The sequence below is a fragment of the Thunnus thynnus genome, chromosome 3 (genome assembly GCF_963924715.1).
Source record: "Thunnus thynnus chromosome 3, fThuThy2.1, whole genome shotgun sequence".
Lineage (NCBI taxonomy): Eukaryota > Metazoa > Chordata > Actinopteri > Scombriformes > Scombridae > Thunnus > Thunnus thynnus.
The window spans coordinates 24,850,958-24,873,755 of NC_089519.1; the positions used below are offsets into that span (position 1 = coordinate 24,850,958).

Sequence of the window (22,798 nt, forward strand, 5' to 3'; positions counted from 1 at the left end):
TTAGTACACTAAGTTAAACCTAATATAGTCTAATACAACAGACCTACAATAAATCCTGTTTATTTACCTATATGACGTTTATAATGTTCTATTCTAGTATAGGTCACTTATTATTTAGTTTAAGAAAGGTGTTAATTCAACTTTACGGTAATTTTGGAGGCTGTAGTTCGTGGTGCTGTTGAACTGACATTTTATCAGTTTGATACATTGATATATTATTTATATAAATGAAGGTAGACTAAATATTAGAAACACATCTCAGTACTGGCAACTGGGTGCAGTGTGTATCATCTTATGCAATGAAACAGGAAATCCTATATTTGTGATGAACTTTTTTTAGATCCTGAGAGTCATGATAACTCCCTCTGCTATACTATTAGTTACTGCTATGCTTCAGACACTCATGAAGTGACATGTTCATCCACTAGTGAGTGTGTTAGACAGCAGAGAGATGGGAGGGATCTGACCCCTCTGTTGGCCTTTTCTCTTCTCCATCAGTGGTTGATGTCCCACTGTGTGATGGCTCAACAATGGGGATTGTCATCTGATAGCATCCACATTGACTTCTTACCACTACAGAGCAAGACCAATGTAAGGATAGGAAACAACAGCAACTTCTCTGTGTCTGTTCAATGTATGTATGAGCACATTATTTGTGTTTGCCAGTTATATTTCACTTTACCAGGAAAGCAATATTAATTTTAGCATGAATCATCAAAATGGGATATAGCCATTGCAAATACATCAAATAATTTGTGTAAAATTTAATTTGCTTCCTGTTAGACATTTCAGAAATCCATGTATTTGCTTTGTGCCTGGTTTTATGCGGCACATAGAGAAGATGGCTGACACTCTTCATCTGTGTAATCAAATTTACAAGCAAATGTTTGAGCATCTGTGTGGCCTTGACGCTACCTCTTCCAGTGGCTCCCAAATCAGGGTCTATGAGACGGTGGGGGTTTGCGGGATCCACAGCAAAATGGGAAAAAATTTAATGAGGCTTTTATTACACTTTATACAGCAAAATGCAAGAAGGTAAGGATGAATGTTTGTGGTCTTCACGGTTCAGTATTTTGCACAAGATCTCAGTTTAAGTTCTTTTAAGCAAAATATCCCTTACAAAAAACAGTGGTGGAGGACATATTCAGATCCTTTAATTAAGTAAAAAATAGCAATACAGCTGTGTAAAGATACCCCATTACAAATACAAGTCTTTCATTCACAATTTTACTTGAGTATGAAAGTATTAACAGCAAAATATAGTTAAGTATCAGAAGTAAGAGTAATCTAACTAGATGGCTTCTTTCAGTGTTATATGTATTATTGTATAACTGGATTATCATCACTGATGCATTAACACAAAGGCAGCATTTTACTGTTGCAGCTGGTCAAAGAAGAATAAATAAATCACTCTACAACAGTGCATCATATTTTATAAGCTGAGCATATATTTTGTATGTAAAATCTTGATGTGCAAAGTTACTAGAGTAGCTGTAAAATAAATATAGTTGAGTAAAAGGTACAATATTTCCCTCTGAAGTGGTGTATAATGTACTAAAGCTGGGCCTTAGCTACCATTGAGGACACAGACGTCATGTCTTTGGTCGTATTTTTTGGGACTTTGGGGGTTTTAATGAATTTAGGGGTTTACATTCTGCAGTTGTGAATCGGGTTTTTGGGGAGTTATTTAGTTTTTAGGCAAAAGAACTAAATAAATTAAATCAAATTCAAAGGACTTTAGTATAAATTACATAGCCTACCTGGCAGTGTAGATAAGGTTTAAACAACATTTAATTGTAATGTATGGAAATACAATTCACAGTAGTGAGGTACAGTAGCTTTAATTACCGCAAAAAAATGTACAAAGTTGGTGCAGATGAAAATTTCTTCTGTGTGTAGGGTAGTCTTTGGGGAACTAAAACTCATGACCTCAGCATTACTTAAATTCTGGCTACAGCACTGGTATAAATAAACTCAAGTTAAGTACTTTAAATTGTACTGAAGTACTTGAGTATTTCAGTAAATCCTTTTTACTTTTCATCAATAATGGAAAATAGCCTACTGTTACAGTTCCCCAATGTACAGTACAGTTTACCAATGTTGAAACCAGTGGATGCTGCAGATATCAGTAAAACTATCTTTATTAGTAATTAAGATAATATTACAGCTTTAATACACTGTTATTATGAGATAAAACTGTCATTAAGCCTGATAAGACTCTGTATAAACTCAGTAGGTCTACAAATGTCTGTGGTCTAATGAATGTGTATTGAATCCTTATTATGAAAAAGTTTAGAGGCGCTTTCCTTCTATTCCTACTCATCAGCATCATCACCACCATCATCATCATCATCACCGCCCCTCCCTCCTCCTCCTCCTCGCACTGTTTTTTTTTTTTTATTCACGTGCAGCTCGCTCCCGCCTCACTCAGACATTCTGTCGCCAGCGCCGTGACGTCACCTGCGCCGGGAGCCTCCTCCGCTCTGAACGGTTTCCCTCCGCGTGTCCTCGGGATAATCTAGTCCCCCTCACCGCGGCAACCCTGAACTTGACTAATGAACTCGCAAAATGCTGCAAGACGGTTTATTGTGTTTTGTATGTCACCAGTAGAGATTTTTTTTTTTAAAAAAGAGTTCTTTGAATTGATCCGACGTGTCTTTGTCTATGCAATTACAGTTTGACTGAGCTAATTTCTGTAATATTCACCATGAGGATTTAATGCCTGTCCTGCTCAATCAATATGAGTATTTTATTGTACTTAGAGGCCCTATGGTATTTTAACTTGCATAATGTTTTGAGTGGAAATCTATTTTCACCTTAAAAACTGACATTAGTTTCCCAATTTTAGTTATCAATCTTGTGATTTCCTTTTTGCAACAGATAATTCACTTCTTCATCTCTGTTTTGATCAGATAAAATATAACTTCCTCATCACAAAGTAGCCTATCTTGAATTTCTCTTAAGTGTGCCTCACAATATTTCTCATGTACATGGGTGGTCTGATTTAGCTCACTTCTGAGGAAATGACACTTTGTGTCCTCTGCTGCTGTCCTGCCTGAGGGCTATTTTCATGCATTAGCATGCAATATTAATGAGATGGTTTGAAGAACTGTCAAAGTTTCACTCTTGACATTGCACAATTACGCCCTTATACCCACCAGAGGAAAAGTGTACATCAGGTCTGAGCTGGTTGTGTGTGTGTCTGTGTATATTGTCTTGAGGTGAGATGTTGGGATGATGGCATGTATAAGCATGCTCTCCTGCTTATCCTGCTCTTTGACACTTTTGTTCCCCTGACAACATAAATAGTGCTTATCACATAACAATCAAAGCAAGAGTGGAACTGAGAGGCAGGCTTAACACAGTGCAGTTCAGAAGTTCACAATCAGATAAAACCACAGACTTGCCTGTCAAAACTTTTGCAAGAACTGCTTTTAGAGCAAGTGAATGTTTCTACAGCGGCCATGTACAGTAGAATTGAGTAGCTTTATAGCTTGTAAGTATTTTGAAAGGAAAGTCCAGTAATCAAGGTCTCCTCTTAGCAGCCCACATTTAAGATTTTTTTTTTGATGATACTGGGAAATTACCAGGGTGAAACATTTGATCAAAAAAGTTCTTGAGATTACTTCATTGTGCAATAATACAGAAAAACGCAACCTCTAAAACCTGTCCCACATTTTGCTGGTATGTTCTGGGAGCCTCATGTTGAGAAAGATTCCCCTCTCTGCATTCTTTCTCTCTAAAATGCATCAACCAGACAACATTTCACCCCCTTCAACAGGCAACAAACTCTGACATCTGAAAAGAAACTCTCAGCTGGTGAGGACCTCTTCTATTTTAGCGAGAAAACCGCATTGTTTTACAGTTACATAATCCATTTCCACACAGTGACTGAAGATGTTAGATGTGTAAAAAGTAGGTCTTGTTATTGTCGGGGGCTGCATCCCGCGGCGTGATACTGGCGCTCAGCGGAGGGTGAGACGGCCCCGCGACTCACTGACGCCAGGCCGAGCAGACCCAAGACAGGCAGGGAGAGCACACGCAGGAGGAGACACAGAAAGAGAGAGCTGCAGTGAAAGAAAAAAAGGTACTGTAAACTTTTCAGGTTTTCAACCCTTTCAAAACGCTAAATGGAAAGTTTCTTTATCTGTAAATTCACTCTTTGTGGTGTGCACGAGCTCCGTTTGCAGAGAAGTAGACCCCAACGGTTCTCAACTCAACAGTGTCAGTTGGCAGTTTCAAACTTTTTTTTTCCTCTTTTACTCACAGTATCAGACTGAAATTGCAAATTCAGCCACATTTTAGACACAAGTTCTCTTTTAAATTGAATATTTGGGGTGTTTTTTAAAAATAACTATAGTAATGTGCAATAATGTAGGCTATCTTACTGTGTATTACAGAAAAACTGCCAGTTTCCATAGTAACATTGTTTAAGTGCTGCATTTACGCGTTAAAAAACACCACTAATTTGGGTTAAATCACTCAATAGCAGCTATCAGTATAAGCACTTGTAAGTATAAACTTTATAGTGACTTTTCAGCAAGAAATAAAGGTTATCCTGCTGTAATTCAACACATGGTATAGGCCTTTTTGGTTTATTAGGCTACAAGATGTAGATTAATAAGTGGTATTTTGGTGTAATACCCCTTTTCTTCATAACTGATCCATTGTTTTGTCTTTAAAATGTCAAGAAATTGTGAAAAAGATGTCCAGTTTACTATCACATGTGAGCTGCAAATCTTCATATTTAAGAAGCTGGGACAAGGTAATGCTAGGACTTCATGCTCAAAAATGACTTAAATGATTAATCATTACCAAAATTTGCAGATTAGTTTCCCGTGCATCCACTAATCGATGAACTGACTAGTTATTTCAGCTCTTCAGCTCTTTCAGATCATATTTTTATGTCACTAGATCAGTGGATAATGTATGCAGTGTAGTACAGCACGCTGGTTACAAATCCTCACATGCCATCCTTTTACCAAAATGACATTTTTAGCTTTTCATTATCTTATAGTCTTCTGGCTGATGCAGACTTAAATGCAGCTATTTCAGCTACACCGGTGTGCTCCACATGTGTGCTGTGTGTGGTTTTAGTTATATCAATGTGTTTATGAATTTGTGTGTGTTTGAGTATGTGAGACAGGGAGAAAGAAAGAGAAAGAGAGAGGGAGAGAGTGAGACCTACAGCAGCTAAGGCTAGATCTCCTGACATTATTGAAGATGACATATCAGATTACCCAAAGGACAGGAATTTGTCCTTGTCCATGATTTACCTCAATTGTTTTATCATCTTGCTTTCTCGGGGTGTGCAGCTTTAAATTCTGTTTGGAAATTAAACAAATGGTTTTTGCAGGATTGAAATGGCTGGGTTAGTTTTGCTTCAGGGTGAAGCCTCTTTAATAAATTGTAATGCAGATATGCCAGATGCTTTTATCAGGTTCATACCCTTCTTTATACTTACAAAACACTGCATTTACATGTATTTGCCTCCACATACCTAACATATCAAACATTACAGTGTTATTACTATCTATCTATCTATCTATCTATGATCATGGCAAAGGCAAAAAACTGCTAAACTACAAGGTGTAAATATAGGTTAGCTGCATTCCTGTATCCAGAGAGTCAGTCACAACAGTAGTGAGCAACGTCAAAACCCTCCCGTGTGTCTGTACGGCCTGGACAACATACCCTGCCATGTGTCGGGGTGAAGTGTCCACCCTAACACAACACTAACCCAACACTGAGTGCCAAGCATGGTTGAGATAGCTGCTTGAACCCCCATGTGTTTGCTAGTTATGTCTGCAGTCATGTGTGGACTGGTGTGTCTGGGACACAAAGAATCTGATCCCAGTTCAGCCCTTTAAAGTCATCGCTTGTGCCCTAAAGTGTAGGACAATGCTCACCACAATTTGGTGGCAGGAGGTTTTTCTGGTGTTTTCTGTGTCGTGCTCAGGAGTAGTGTGATGGCTGGATTACACTCACTTGTATGCAAGTGTCATCTTTTCCAGGTCAGAGCTGTGAGTGTGCGTGTGTGTTTGTGAGGAAAACTGACCCTGATGAGTTTAAGGAGCCTCTCAGGTCAATGCCATGTCTAGTCACTAAGGGCAGCCCCTCATGTCTGAGAGTGTAGTTATTTCAAGCATTGCTCTTAGACTGTTGTATATTGACATTTGCTTGCCACTAGGGCTGGGTATTTAGCTAAGCACTTTTCTGGCTTTACTGCCTGAAACGTGTCCTAAGTAGAGTCCAGTGGATACATATTCCTGGCTGATATTATTGGTCAATATAAGCTTATTGTATATATACTATCACTGTTAACAAGAAATGCAGTACAGAAAATCCAAACATATGTATGTTTGAGATAGTTTAGAACCAGTGTCGCTAATACAAGTTTGTCCACCAGAGAGCACTGACAACTTCATTTTTTAAACTGTAAAACGTCTCATTTAGAACATAAAGTACATTGGTCAAAATGCTGTAAATTAATTAATACAAATTTAAGGGATTCTCATCAAAATTTGGCTCTTCTCTTGTATGCAGGACAGAGTACAAAAAACTGTCAGTAACTGAAAGCTGGTGTTGGATGTCTGGTGTGATTTATTGTCATGTTTACGTGTTCTATATATCGTATAGTTCTTGACTAATTGACTAATTTTAGCCTTTTTAATTCAGGCAAAGTGCTTGTGATTAGACAACATTTGAGGCCTATTTTGTTTAATTAAAAAAAAATTCAAACAATGACCAGTCCTAACGCTCACTTGTTTGTACACCTGCCAAGAGATTTCAGCACATTGCAACATGAGAAATTATAAACAAATAGGCAAAACATAAGCAAATGAAGAAATATCTTCACTACTCATGCATCCTTTAGAAAAAAAAACCAAAACGTAGCAAATAAATAAGACACAAGTAAATTAAGAAACTCATTCACCAGGTTGACAAAATATCGTATCCTAAAAAAACACACTGCAAATACAGAAAACACAATCAAATACTGAAATGCTACAAGTTGTACAGAGGGGGACATTGAAAATCGTTTTAAAAAGTTGACTATTTGCCAATAATGTTCGAAAATGAGCTAACAAAATGTGTTCTTCATTTGCCTCTGTTTTCTGATTTTTGCAGTGAATTGACCTCTCTGAGCCTCCGTAGGTTTGGATGAAACAAGCATCAATCGTTTGCCTCAAATCATATTGCTACAGATGCCACTCTGAGGGTGCTTTGAGACAACAAGTCTCAAAGCTGCAGTGCTATGATTTGTATTTGTGTAAAAGCATATATTGCATCCTCATAGTGCCACTATTTACTCAGTTAAGACCCTTGAAGGCACTTAATTCGAGAAGTGCTCTGTGAAGAGACAAGATACACAGCATGAGCGTTCTCCGTTTCTTTCTCAAAAACACCCACTCTGTCTTAGATCTCTGGCTTTGCCGTCACTCTCACTTTCCTCCTCTCTTTTTCTCTCGGCATCATTTCCCTCTCTCCATCCCTTTTCCTCTTTATCTATCACTCTCTCTCTTCCTGCACTCCTCTGTTTATAGCCAGTGACTCCATTGAGCGGGGGCTAATGGAGGCCCCATCCAGGACCCTGCTGATAAATAATGTAGCTTCTTTATAATGCCCTGTCCCCAGGGAGGGTCCAGAGAGCATCATTACTGCCTCCTCATCCTACACAGCCCAGGCCTAAATTGATTAACAGACACTGGAGCGGTGCAAAATGATCCATGGGGCTAGTGTAGTGGCTAACAGCTCGCACCAGGTGGTTCAAACCCTCCGCCTGTCAGTGTCGCATGATCCCACTCTGTGCTCCCATTAGCCTCAGTCTCTGTCCGGTGGGCTAACTGATGGGCATAACAAGCTACCGCTAACACAATAGCGAGAGAGCATTGCTCGGACTCGGCTGTAGGGAATGTCAGAGTGGTTTTTATGGGGCTGTTGTGTAAATGATGGTGTGTGTTTCAGTTTTTATAGGGAGGAGAGCAGCGGCCGAGGCCACTGCAGGCATCTATGTGACTCTTCATTGACTGTGTGAGACATGGGTGATGAGGCTCAGCGGTTGATGTCTACATATAGATAATTGAACTCACAGTGTCTTCTAATCAGTGAAGAAATTGTCAGTAGGAATCAATTAGTGACCAGTGGAGACACAATCCTTTTGTCTAATGGAAAAGTGCTACAAGCTTGTTGGGAGTGTTTTCCAATATCTTTCAAACGAACAATGATGGGCCAGAATTTTGAATAAATGGTTTTCATTTTGTGGTTTTAATTAGTCCTTAATGGATTCATTGTTTATCAAGCAAAAATGCCCAATATTCTGTGTTTTTAGCCTCTCAATTGTGATTATTCCGACATTTTATAGACAAAAACAATGAAGTGATTAATCAAGAAAATAATCTGCAGATTAATCGAATGAAAATGATCCTCAGTTGTAGCCCTATAACATTTTAAAAGTGTGTCTTCTTATCTTAAATGACAAACAGGTTTTGTTGAAAAACTTGTTTATGTTTGTTAAACAACAAAAGATGTGATAATCCATTGATTGTTGAAGTCATCTAAAGTCTGTTTTATATCACTGTAAATGGAACATCTTTAGGTTTTGGACTACTGCTTCAACAAAACAAGTAATTTGAAGACATCGTTTTGGGCTTCAGGAAATTGTGATTGACATTTTTCAGTACTTTCTGGCATTTTGTGGATGCGAAAATAGTTGATAGATGAATCATTAATTAAATAGAGTTCAGTTTCTGCCCTAATTTGATCAGATCTGAGATAAATATATTGTTTTCAGAATAGGTTTTGATGTGATAGCTCTAAAATATTTCAGATAATCTTTTGGAAAGTTGTAGCAGAAAACATTATGGCAAACGTCCTGGTCTATACATAGGTATAGGAAGAGGGAGGCACAATGGTGTCTTTATATTTTGACTGCGTCCCAGACAACACTAAACTAGCATTGTCCAAAGAACCAACACAAAGCCATATCAGGCCCTTTAAGCATGCAGTCAGGCCAGCAGACAGATATTACTAACTGTAAGAGTTGGAAATGTCTGAGAGATATGGTCTCCAACTGCAGCAGAATGACAGCAGAGGATTGTGAAGCTTGCTCCAGATGTTACAGCGCAGTACTTTCTGGAATCTTCCATCTGAAATGGATTAAAGGTTGTCTTTCTGCAGCTAGTCCTGAACTTGTGCTGATAGTGCTGGCTGTCACTGAGAGGCCATCAAAGCAGCTCTGTGGCTGGATGTGGATCAAAAAGACTCCCCTGCATGTCTGGGTGGTGACCCTGCTACCAAGATGTTATTGCTGTTTTTGCCTTTTGAACTTTATGTTGTATTGTTATTTTCCGTGCTCAGCTCTTAAGCACATATTATGCTCTCTGTGAAGATGTGCTGAGTCCGTTTTACATCAGACACAGACAAGGTCATAATGTAGAGCGATACATCAGCTTTCGCAGATGTCCAAATAACAACAATAAAAAGAATACTTTGTATATGAAGTTTGAGTCAACAATCCAATGATCCAGCAATTGTCTTGGCACAGACTGAAATGTTTGCGTAGCTGTCACATTTCAAAAGCTGACATTTAATTTCAGGTCAGATATGTAATGTTGTTTAAAGCTGAAGTTATTATTATATCAAATAGCCAATCTACACAAAATTAATCTGCATCTGTTGATCATTTTTATACATTTGTACCTCAGCTCTTTCTGAGTTACTGTTCTCTAACACTCGATTCTCTTGCCTCGCTTGTAAGTCGTTTTGGATGAAAGTGTCTGCCAAATCACAAAATGTAAATGTAAAATAATTGATAAACTGTCATTTTTCAAGCAAAAATGACAAAAATGTCTATGTCCCAGCTTCTCAAATGTGAGGATTTGCTGCTTTTTCTCGTTTTAGTAAACAAAATATATTTGGACTGTTGGTTGGACAATTCAAGCAATTTGAATATGTCCCTTTGGGCTCTTGATTGCCATTTTTCATTATTGTGTGATGTTGTTTCTTTGTATCTTTGTTGTATAGATCAAACTATGAGTGAATGAATTGAGAAAATAATCACCAGATTAATTGAAAATGAAAAAAAATCGTTAGTTGAAGCCATAATCTGGTTTACTTTTACTCTGTGATGATATAGTTCCTGGTTTGAATAAAACTTTGCAAATGTATGCTATTGAATTTAGGTCTTGTATGACTGGTTTCTAAGGTTTTTAATGATATTTAACAGTGAAAACATTTGGAGGCTTCTTGGTATCTGTACCAAAACTCAGCTACCATATCTGCACTAATATTGAACATTTTTAAATAAAACCCAGCCCTGATACTTTGTACATGAATTTAGAGGCAACATCACAGAAATATGGCTAAACAGGTTAGAACAGATTCTTCATCCATGACATTTTTGACCCATGCTCCTTCACTCTTAACAGTTTCGCTGCAAAGAAAGGAGTGTTCATGGTGTAGAGAGAACAAGAAAGGAAGATAAAAGTCAGGGGTGGGAAGTTTAGGAAACTCCCTTTTTTCCTTTCCCACCCTGCACCTGTGGAAAAACCTGCAGGTCTCAGCAAAAGGAAGTGATGTTGCTGCTGTGCTAGTGATGACAGATATGAAGACATAACTACACAGCGTGTTTCCTGTCTCTCTGATGGCGGAGAATAGGATTCTTAATGTGCTAGCAGGGTGTGATATCGTAGTGAGATCTTGAGACATGTTTGCCTTTGATCTTACACACACAAACACACTCACATAGACACACCCTAGTTTGCCCGTATGTCCCCTCTCTCTTGTGTTAGAAGTTCAACGTCACTTTTTAGATGAGCCAATGTGATTCAGGGGCCAAGCTAAGTATAGGTGCAAGTTGCCGCTTTCCTGTCAGTGTTGTTGGCAATAGTAAGTGACCAGGGCCTCCACAACACACGCACACACACACACGTTGTAAACAGCACCTGTTCTCATCAAACTTCCCTGCCTGTTTGTCAGTATGATGTAGCCTACACATGCAGTAGCCGACAAAGATAGAAATCGCTATTCATCCCTTAATCTGAAGGGCCAAGAATAACTCCTGAGCAGTCTTAATGATGTATTTGTTCTTGCTCGTAGGAAATCCAATATACTGCAGGCTTTACTGTCAGAGAGTGATGCATCCTCATCTGTGAGTCAGTAGGGATGAAAAGGTGGTGGATTTCTGACATGCCGTTTATTTGATTCTGGCCTTGCATCTGCACATTTATGCGCTGCCAAAGCTCAACCATAACTACGTTTTTATCTCCCTAATTGCATTCAGGAAAACTTGAAAAGAAGATAGAACTAGGAGAGCTCAATGCCCTGTTGTTTTCCCTTTTAAAAGCTAGAATGTGTGCACCTCCTGGCTACTGAATTGCTCCTGTGGGACCCGAGTGAATGGGCACATTTATCCTGGGGTCCACACACGCACTTCCTTTTTATTGTCCCGAATGTTGCCAGATTCCTGCCCCAAACCAGTGTTTGTTGGTTAGTAGTGTTGAAGCTTTGTAGAACATTTGCCTCGGCAGGCCACTCATTAAAAGTCTCCTTCTTCTGAAAACTGAAAGACGGGCTTTTCAAATCTCACGTGTATTCAGAGCTGTCAGAAAAACTCTTTTTCTGCTTTAACTGCTTCCAACACATGTAAGAGAACAACGAGGAGAATTTTAAAATCTCTTCCTCTTTTCGTTCTGTAGTTGACTCGGTTAAAATAAGGAGTTGGTGATATGGATAAAATATCATGGTATATGTAACTCAATATTGCAATATCAATTGTTGTGGCTTAGATAGTGGAGCGGGTGTCCATTGATTGCAGGGCTGGTGGTTTGATCCCCAGCTCCCCCCTGTCCATTTGTCAAAGTGTCCTTGGGCAAGATGCTGAACCCCAAATTGCTCACAATGGTCAGGCCAGCGCCTTACATGACAACTCTGCTGCCATTGGTGTGTGAGTATGTGTGTCAGTGGATAAATGAGAGGCAAATAGTGAAGTGCTTTGTCTCTTAAGGTATATAAGCAATTGTCACATTAATCAATGATAAAAATAATATTAAGAAGTAGCTGATGGATTGATAGAGCTGCAATAGAGCTGTTAAAATGTCTGCAAAGTGAATCAGGTGTTTAACATGTACGCCAAATTCCTCAACAGTTTTCCCTATAGACTGTGTAGGCTGCATGCTGTATATGAAGTCCTTTGCTGTAAATGACATTAGTAAGTGGTGGTAATTTGACAAGCCATACGGACAGGAAGCTATCTGGAGAATGTGTGGTTTGGGCTGACATTCACAGGTGGGCGTCCGTTATGACTCCTCTGCCAGTTTCTTAGAAGCCATAGCAGACATAGCCATGACAGTTATGACGGTGACATCATTAGCCCCCCGAATCGTCACTCTGGGTGAGACATTGCTGCTCATAAAGCAAAGGAGGTTAGGAAGAAGTTAATGTACTCAGCAGCGAGCCAGACTGATGTGCAGAAGTTTGTTTGAAATCTCTGATGGAAGACATTTTTACTGTTAGAAGCTAATCTACTTCTTCTTTTCTTCTAGCAAAAGACCTGATCTGACGTGCTGGAAGCTGAGGAATAACTGAAACTCCTAAAAAGACAAACAAACATTCAAATAATATTTCACCCTTTGTCCTCTTAAAACTGGACTGTCCTCCACCTGCTGCTCTAACTTCTTTTGAACTGAAAGGAGAGGGGAGGAGGGCGTCTTGTCCATCATGAACGTCACCTCACTCTTCTCCTTCACCAGCCCAGCGGTGAAACGGCTGCTGGGCTGGAAGCAGGGAGACGAGGAAGAGAAATGGGCGGAAAAGGCAGTGGATGCTCTGGTTAAGAAACTGAAAAAGAAGAAGGGAGCCATGGAGGAACTGGAGAGGGCTCTCAGCTGCCCAGGTCAGCCCAGTAACTGTGTGACAATCCCCCGATCTCTGGACGGACGGCTGCAGGTGTCCCACAGGAAAGGTCTGCCGCATGTCATTTATTGTCGGGTGTGGCGCTGGCCTGACCTGCAGTCCCACCATGAGCTGAAGGCCCTGGAGTGCTGCGAGTACCCGTTTGGCTCCAAACAGAAGGATGTGTGTATCAACCCCTACCACTACAAACGTGTGGACAGTCCAGGTGAGTGATATGTTCCTGATATAATTAACGGTGCACCAATCCGACGCGCCGGATCGTATTCTCTAATAATAGTAACTGTTGATACCCCAAGTTGAGGTATCAGAATCAGTATCGGAAAAGAAAAAGTTGGATTGGTGCAGCCCTAGGAATTATGACACAGATGCTGAAACGGTGTAAAATTAAATTCTGCAGACGGAATCTCTGAATTGGTGGCTTAGTGGTTAAGAAACATACCATGTACGGTGATCGTACCTAGTTCGATTCCAGCAGGCATATTTTCCCTTTTAAAACATGCCAAAAAAAACTGAACTGAAACTTATATTTCAATGACTTTCTGCTAAAAAAAGACTATTAGTCCTTCCCTGAAATCCCTGTCTTTTCCTTTCTGGTAATTTCTTCTGCACACGGTCAGTTACTCTACTCCTCCATCTCTTATCTTGCTGTTGTCTGTCTGTTTAAAACGAAAAGCAACACCACCACATACATTTCATTCACGAGATTTATTTGAGAAATTTGACCTTACCAGGAGAGGATGTTAAATCCAGGGTCAAGAGATTTTAGTGTACTGCTTCCCGTAGTGTAGATGCAAGACAAATCAAACACTATTTGGCCTCTTACTAAACAGAAAATGAGGGTCAGCTGACAAGATAGAAACAGCTGTGTGCCGGGTGCTAGAGTAAAGGGCTAAGTGTGTGTGTGTGTGTGAGCAGGAAATTCCATCCGGGGAGAATGAGGGCTTTGTTTTGGGCATGCTCTGTACTGCTGGATTTTTTTTTAACATTTATGCACACATTTACCACACTCAGACACACACACACACTCTCACATTTGCACGCACGTTACGAAAACGAGGATACACACACACAGACACACAAACCCATGACCACACGCACAGTTTCTCTGGAACAGGAAGCCAGTCACCCACACACAATGGGAGGAAAGAGTTGTTGCCTGCCTTGCACACTTTTTGTTTTAGCAGCGGGTGGAAGACTGAAGGCTGAGGTGATTCAACCCCAGAGCACCTGTCTATCCATGCTACCCCCCTGCACTTCTCCTCTAACCCCACACACACACACAAACCACACATCCTGTCAATCTCCCTTGACTATTCTACCAAACACCACAGCTGTCCGCCTGCTCTACATATAACCTTTGAAATAAACTGCTACATTGATGCATTGGCCTGCTGCAGCACACATGGGCTACCTGCAGGAACACTGACAGCGGCGCGGGCCCCATCTAAAATTTCAGCACAAGCTTTATTTATCTGGGCAGGTATTTATAGACACAAGTGGAGCGTATCTCTGTGGTTTGTATGTACTGCACCTGAATAGCCCTCACATCAGCCAGGATATTTACCCCAAGTGATGAATTCCTCAAGATTGGCTCGCCTCAAAATCTGAGAGTCTGGGCCAAATACTGCTGGCTAAGACCAACAGGCTGGAAGCTGACATTTGGAAAATGCAGGGACATCTGCGCCCTGAACGTAGAATGATGGAGAGTGCCAGAAAGAGATTTCTGTATTATACTACAATTAAAGAACTCAGTACTTATTGAGTTTGTGTCTTTATGTTTGCATGCGTGTGTGTAATTGTGATTGTCTAGTGGTGAAAAGATTTGTTTTATAAACAAAGATGAATATGTAAATTTCTTCATTAAAACCCAATTGGAAAATTGTGGTGTTACATCAGCTAAGTTACATAACCCCTGAAATAATGAGAAAAAGACAGTCAAGGAAATATGTAAGAAACAAAATACAATAAAACCCATCAGTAATTAACTTAAATACTGCACATTTAAACATGTTTTTTGAGCTGTACACTTAATTAGATGTCTGTGCTTTGATGAAACACATTAATGCTGGTGTTAATATTGACATTGACACCAAATTTATAAAAATCGGCGTTTCATTGGTTGAAAATGGTTCAACCTGTCATCTACTATTTAAAATCAGCCTTGAAAAGGCGGGGCCAATGCTGACATAGAATGGACCATTTGGGAGTTCATGAAACTTATTCTCTACATCATGAAAATTATATGAACAGTAGAAAGTTAACAGTCACCTCCCCCAGCCCCCACCCAGTGTGAGTCTGTGAAACAGTGCAGCCCGTCCACGCCCGTTTTCAAATATATGCTGATTGAGACCGTTTTAGTTTCAGCAGCCAACAGCAGCACTGCCCTGCTGGAGGAAATCTCTCCGTCTTCTAAAACTGTCTTCATGTGAAAAAAAAAACAAGTTAAACACAGACAGCACTGTTTGTCTTTCTCTCACTATCACTATTATTATTATTATTATTATTATTATTATTATTATTATTATTATTATTATTATCATTATTATCATCATCATCATCATCATTCTTCTCTGGCCAGTGGATGTCACTGAGCAACTCCTGCCCTCCTGCCTCACACATCCACGCCCCACTCCCCCCCTCTCACGGGGGAGACACAATATACAGTGATAACGGCACATATTTTAATAATAATGGTGACAGCGACACTACATGAGCATGGGTAACCAGGGTAACTTGGCTAAGTTGGCGGGCATAAATCCATGTGCATGCTACCCGCAAGCTACAGCGAAGTGGTGCACTGCCAAAATGTTCCGGGTGGAACTCAAGCACTAGAATTTATATTGTTGCGCATTTCAGAGTGAGTGGATTATTAAACTATTTTGACTGTAATTGTTTGAATCAAGGAGCATACCGAAGCGAGGAAAGTCGCGTACCAAACCAAACATCCTGTACCGAACGGTTTGGGATGAACCGTTACACCCCTAACAATGATAGTGCTACATTAATACACGGCACATTAGTGCAAGTCATGAAACAAAAAATCAAATCGAATATCTGTCGATTTTGTATTGTTGGATAGACCAAAGAAAAGCAATCAGAGGTTGTCACCTTGGACCCTGGCAAATTATGATGGGCATTCTTCATTATTTTCTGACATTATATAGACTAAAGGGTTATTTGATTAGTTAAAACATAAATACAGATCAATCAATAATGAAAATAATTGTATAATTGTGTTTTCAGAATTTTGGAGTTAGCAGTATTACCTGCATTCAGGCTGACCTCTAGAGATTCAAAGATAAAGTCAACACAGTCAATATCATCTATGGGGTCAAACAATATGATATGATTTTCAAAAGCCTGATACTTTTTTCTTTACTAACTGTTACAAGAATATGAAACTGAAAAAAGCATGAACTTATTCGTGAAGTACAGTTTTATTTGACTAAAAGGATTGGTTGGAGAGTTTCTGAGGCATTGAAGCGCTTTCTGTTTTAACCATTTTTGTCTGTCTTTGTCCTCAGTGCTGCCCCCTGTGTTGGTACCAAGGAACAGTGAGTTTAATGCCAAGCATACGATGTTGCCTCGCTTCCGCAATCCTCTACAACAGAATGAGCCGCACATGCCACAGAATGCCACCTTCCCAGAATCCTTTCCTCAGGCCAACACAATGCCTTTCCCCAATTCGCCGGGAAACAGCTACCCAAACTCGCCGGGAAGCGGCAGCAACGTCACCTTCCCTCATTCACCATCCAGCTCCGAGCCCAGCAGTCCATTCCAGATGCCAGGTAAGATCTGTAGTTATTATCTTCCACTTCCCTCCTCTTCCTCCATACTGAACTACAACAATTAATTTCTCTGCTCTTTGTTCTGCCTCCTCCCTGATGCAGAGACTCCCCCTCCTGCCTACATGCCCCCAGAGGAGCAGATGACTCAAGATTGCCCCCAGCCAATGGACACCAACCTCATGGCACCACCCTTGCCCTTAGAGAGTAACAACCGGGCAGGTAACCATGGCAGTAACTATCTCAAATACACAAATGTCCTTGTGTTCACAGTGATATCATCCACATAAAGCTGTCTGCACCTGCTCTCCTTGATCTGCAGGTGCAAATTTCTGGGAAACCTTGTTGTTTTTAAAGTTTTATTCTCTCCTGTGGTCAAACTCCAAACTCATGAAAATAAAAACCTCAGTTGCGTTTGTATACCATGTCCTGACAGATAAAACCTGAACAGTGTGCTAGTTTACAGTGAGGCTCTGTGGGTGTGAGCGCAGGGGAAGCTCAAAGCCTCAGCAAATTAAGCCAGGCCTCAGAACAGTTTTATGAGGCCTATAAAAGCCAGGGCTTATGTCATCTCTGCTGGTGGTAATGACTTGAAACTCGTTAACGATAAGATTCACTAATTACCTCCAACTTTCAGATCTGAAATGTGGTGCAATAATTGCTGCTATCTCGACTCTGTGGTTTTGCTTTTATTGTACTAGACAGACACATCTGAACCCTGCATTCATGAATTCGTAATAGACCCTAAAATGGACATGTACTGGATACAAGGGCCATCCGATTTAAAGGGAAATTCCGTAATTCTTGTAGTGTTAGCCATATATTCTATCAGTAATAATAAGAATGCAGTCACCAAGTTATTTTCTGAGAACTTGGAACAGCATCACTAAAAGTCTGGTTGAGTAAGGTTTCAAACAAAAGCCCAAATTAGCCAAACATATTTCCAAGAGAAAAGAAACACAAATGGTAAATTTAACTGTCCTTTGTAAGCATCCATCACAGTTTACAGACCTATGCACAGTTTTCATGTGCAGTGAGGGATTGTTTCAAGTGTGCTCACTTTAAAGTTTTATCTCTAGATAAAGTAATTTAGATAAGTGGTTCTAAGCATTGTTGCTTGTGACCTCTTAATAACAAAGCAATGTTTACTTTGGACTCTTCATCACAATGTGCATGTCTGTGAGTTGCGAGCAGTGCAGTCAAAGAGTGATTTTCCCTCCTCAGAATTTTAGAGGCCTTAAAATGTAAACTATTAGTATTATAGTATTTCATAAGAAAATACTGTGAAAGCCAACAACTTTGTTTAGAAAAATTGTGTTTTTCCTCAATTTATACTCTGGTACATCATCTTGTGACCCTTTGTTGGGGTCGAGATCCACTGAGAGGGAACGTCTGATACAGATATTCTGGTTAAACTGTTGGCTTGTTTACAACCTGTCCCATTGCTTGCTTGTATTTTTTTCACTTTAGGTTAGGGTTATATATCATTGTAGCAGTTATTTTGGTGAGCATGAAGTTATAACAGATAGAAACAATGACCTAAACAACAGAAATAAGACCCACGTTGTAATAAACCAAAATGTTCCTTCAATGGTTAAATTTTCAGGAAAAATAGTAAGAGGCTGCTGTAGGTTACACACCATGCAGATGTTTGCAGTGTAATTATTCTCACTTCACATTGGAATAACAGCTGCCAGAAAGTTTGTTTTCCACCCCTTACACACAAAATATTTGTACTTCTGTATCATCATACACTCAAGGACCAAAAATTGTGCCCACACATGGTGACAGCATTTGCGGGAAGAGCTGTTGAAATGTTTGCTGGAAGTGGGAGTTTGGGGAGTTTTTAATTTCTTTTCCACAAGCTGCATCCTGTACAGAGGAGCTGGTTTCTATTGTAGGCCAGCTCTGGGAAGGGGACAGACAAAACACACCTGCTAGCCAGTGCCACGCTACAGAGGAAGTTCAGGAGAAGTATGCGCTTAGATAAACACGATTTATTCCTCTCTCAGAGAGGGTGAGGCCAGCTGGCACTGCCTCATCCGAGATACCAGGCACACAGGGCATGGCCAGGCACCTTCTATTGACTGTTTGACTGCTCAATAAAGGTTGGCACACAGACCACAGACAGTCTGCATGCTTTGGGATGCATCTGCACCGATTTTGGTCAGCATAAATCTACACAAATTTTGCCAGTGGGTCTTATATGTTTATTCAGATCTCTATTATGGGCTACATGGGACAATTTGGAAGAAATAACTGTCCGGATGAGTAAGATTTATAGCTGTGCCTCTACTGGCATCATTGGCTCCTGGCAGCTTGTCTGCACAGGAGTCAGCACAGAGGAGTCTTAAATGTGCATTAAATGTGTCTGTGTCTGTCTGTGCATGTACATTGTGCTCAGCTCACTCCTGTGACCTGTTAATGTGTTTCCTGTGCAGATGTGCAGCCTGTGGCCTATGAGGAACCCAAGCACTGGTGCTCTATTGTTTACTACGAGCTCAACAATCGTGTCGGAGAGGCGTTCCAGGCTTCCTCCACCAGCGTGCTCGTTGACGGTTTCACAGATCCCTCCAATAACCGCAACCGATTCTGCCTCGGCCTGCTCTCCAACGTGAACCGCAACTCCACCATTGAGAACACCCGGCGGCACATCGGCAAAGGTGCAGTATGCAAAGTTTGTCAATGTCTGCAATGCACTGACTGTCAACAGACAAGACTAAATCAATTAATGTTGTCAATAGATGTTGGGATTGGGATCTAGAGTAGAACAAAACAATAACAACAAATTGAGTAAACATTTTAGTGTATTGATTTTAGATTGACCACACTAATTTTTTGGGGGCCTTTGCTTTTGTCATTGAAAGTAACCATCGCTTTATCCTCTGCTGCTTCTTCTTAGGTGTCCATTTGTATTACGTTGGTGGTGAGGTGTACGCAGAATGTCTGAGTGATAGCAGTATCTTCGTCCAGAGTCGTAACTGTAACTACCACCACGGCTTCCATCCCACAACTGTGTGTAAGATTCCCAGCGGCTGCAGCCTGAAGATTTTCAACAACCAGGAGTTTGCTGAACTGCTGGCCCAGTCTGTTAACCACGGCTTTGAGGCTGTTTATGAGCTCACCAAGATGTGTACCATCCGTATGAGCTTTGTTAAGGTAGGTTTTCAGATTTAAAGGAGAGGAAAGAACAGTATTGATTTTTTTGGACTGCCTAATATTGATATATAACTTAGTACACTTGGCATCAACTGACTATGAGTTGAGTTTTACAGTTGAGTCATTTTTAATTCTTAAAATCAACTTCTTTGTTGTTCGGGCTCTCAGCTTGTAGAAATTCAATTATTTTGATTATTAAACACTAGTGAAAATTGGATTTCAAAGATCAGTAACACAAAATCTCAATTTTAATCAACATCTGCAGACTGACTATCATGATGCATACAATGAACAGCTCATTTGAGTTTCCTCAAACGTTCCTCTTTTCCCTTTACTACTGGATGCATTTTCTATTTACTATTCTAATCACAAGATTATATGTTACGATGTAAAGTGCAGCAAACAGTATTTTCTGAGATTAAAATTTACAACTTTTGGATGCTTGAGGATGTAAAATCAGGTTGAAAATACTGTAAGTTTAAACCAATCTGCTCCATTTGAAATGGTATGTTTCCTTAAAATCTCTAAAAACCACACTTCAACACTTGAGTCCCTCAACCTTTAGCACTATGTTGATTGTTGCACTACTTTGTTGTTTCTTATGCACTTGTCTACTTATAGTCGTTTCTTACTCTAATAATTGGTCAGCTACTTTGTACTGCGGCTGTTTTTGAGTCACTGTCCTTTAATGCTTGATTGTCTTGCCTTGCTTGTATGTCGCTTTGGATAAAAGCGTTTGCCAAATGACAAAATGTAAAAACAGTGAGTCTTGTCTGTTGTTAGTACCCAACATCAGCTACCACTACTTTGCTGTCTGTAAAAATGTCTTTCTTTTAAAACCCGTTTGACATTCTGAGTTGTTTATAAACATCAGCCTAAACATGGAACATCTTGATACAGAGTCAAGTATTTACATGGACTAAAGTAAAACTTGGTATTAATATTTGTCAGTCCAAATAATAAAAGAATCAACAAACAACAAATCAGGTGAAAGAAAAACATTTGTGTCCCGATTCTTATACTAAGCCATGTTTTTCCATTTGTTCCAGGGCTGGGGAGCAGAGTACCACCGCCAAGATGTGACCAGCACACCCTGCTGGATTGAGATTCACCTGCATGGTCCCCTGCAGTGGTTGGATAAGGTGCTAACCCAGATGGGTTCCCCCCACAACCCTATATCCTCTGTGTCCTAGGCTTCACTGTCCTCAGCCCTGTGGCTGTCCATACCCCAGCATTTTGGTCTAAGTAGCAAGAATAGGGGCTAGCTGGTCCCAGACTGGCTTGTGTTTCAGCCAATCTGCTTTTTCTGGTAACTGATGAGGTTTTGACTGAAACACAAGCTGATCTTGGACCCGTAAGGCTGGGCGGGTTGTTAAATGGATTGGTTTGTTCTCTACTTGAAGGACGTCTGAATTGGGCACATTTACAGACTGGGAGAGGAGTAAGCAAAGTGAGCGTGATGCAACTGGAAGATACTTGATCTTTGTGACCAACTGTAATAATTAGACCATCACACTCATCATGATGCAAGTATCTTGCTCCCACAATTTCTCTTTTTCATTGTTCTATTATTCTGACTCATGGTGACTAGTTTGCATCTAAATATTCCCTCGGAAATCCAGATATACATGTGTAGTTACAATAATTATGGGACATTCCAGGTCACCAAAATTGCAGTCGGCTGCTCTCTACTGTCTGACTGCAATGAAGTTGGCATGAAATGTACTTATGATATGTACAAAGTTAGCAGGGACTTGGAGGATGACCAGTATGACTGAAAAATTTTAATCATCTCCAGATACTTAAATAAGTATGCTGTTTCCTCAAAGTGTTCTTTTTTAAGGTAGAGCTAAATGAATTAAAGCAGTGCAAAGTTACTATAACATCAAAATGAAATCCCATATCACAAATCATGAAAAATAATACGAGGGAAAAAATTAGGGGGAGTATGAGAGTTTAGGGTGGGGTTTAGTGTGGGGCATGGCACTAAAAGGGCATTTCAGACAAAAAAAGACTAATGTTTAAATGTTGCTCATCTTGTTTTACACTTGTGTTTCAAATGAATTTTAAAGAAAAAAAGACTAGTGTTTAGATATATTCACTACTAGAATATGTGCTGTGCAGTCTGGTTTTGCAAAGCATAGTTTGGTTAGTGTAGTGCTACACATTTAAGACTGGTAGCTGAACACCAAGCAGAGGCAAGTACAAGTGCAGCTTAATTAGTCCCTTACTGTATACACTACAGCGAAATCAAATGTGTCAAGTACGGAGTCACATTGAGGACATAAATATTTCAGTGACTGTGCTTCATTCTCTTACTACATTGACTGAGCAAAACTTGTTAAATGACTGTTATGGGAAGATGTTGAGCATTCAAATTTTAATTGTTGACTGAGAAATCAGTTACTGATGTCCCAATATGATTTTTTTTAATAAAATGCAGATATTGCCATTCAGTTCTTTTATGCTTTGAGCAATCTTACTTGCTATTAAACTGTTATACTCTTTACATTCTTTTTGTATTTTTGAACTTGTTTTCTGTTTTGTTTGTCTGCACTTTCACCTCTTTGTTTTGTTTTGTTTTTCTCCTTTTTTTTTTTTTTCCTGTTTTTGCTCAGTAAAACTCCCAGAAAAGCAGTTTTATTCCATGAATATCAAGTCTCTACTGGAAGATTCAAATAAATTTGTTTCATTACTTGCAACATGTCTGTCTCTTTTATGAACAGTCAGGGCATGTTTGTGTGTGTGCGTGTTAGTGTGTCATTGTGTGTGTGTTTAATTATAGGCCACCCATGCTAAGAAAATATGCTTCATGGCATTGTCAGGGATTTTCAAAAACATCAACCAAACTCTTAGTGTCTGTGTGTGTGTGTCTAGAGGAAGACCTTCAATTAGGGAGGCACAACAATTACAAGTGCATCTGAAAGCCAACTGCACTA

General features: G+C 39.9%; 1 protein-coding gene across 2 annotated transcripts; it reads left to right on the plus strand.

Annotated features, from left to right (window-relative positions):
• Nucleotides 1–3,937: 3,937 nt before the first annotated feature.
• Nucleotides 3,938–22,554, plus strand: smad1 (SMAD family member 1). Of its 2 annotated transcripts, none has more exons than XM_067584951.1 (7): nucleotides 3,938–4,087; nucleotides 12,546–13,120; nucleotides 16,440–16,703; nucleotides 16,806–16,922; nucleotides 19,142–19,363; nucleotides 19,603–19,859; nucleotides 20,909–22,554. In XM_067584951.1, the coding sequence occupies exons 2-7, from the start codon at nucleotides 12,721–12,723 to the stop codon at nucleotides 21,050–21,052; spliced, it is 1,404 nt and encodes a 467-aa protein (XP_067441052.1). In that variant the 5' UTR covers nucleotides 3,938–4,087; nucleotides 12,546–12,720; the 3' UTR covers nucleotides 21,053–22,554. The 2 variants fall into 2 exon arrangements, with proteins under 2 accessions (XP_067441052.1, XP_067441053.1); XM_067584952.1 differs by lacking the exon at nucleotides 3,938–4,087 and adding an exon at nucleotides 4,745–4,765.
• The last annotated feature ends 244 nt before the right edge of the window (nucleotides 22,555–22,798 follow it).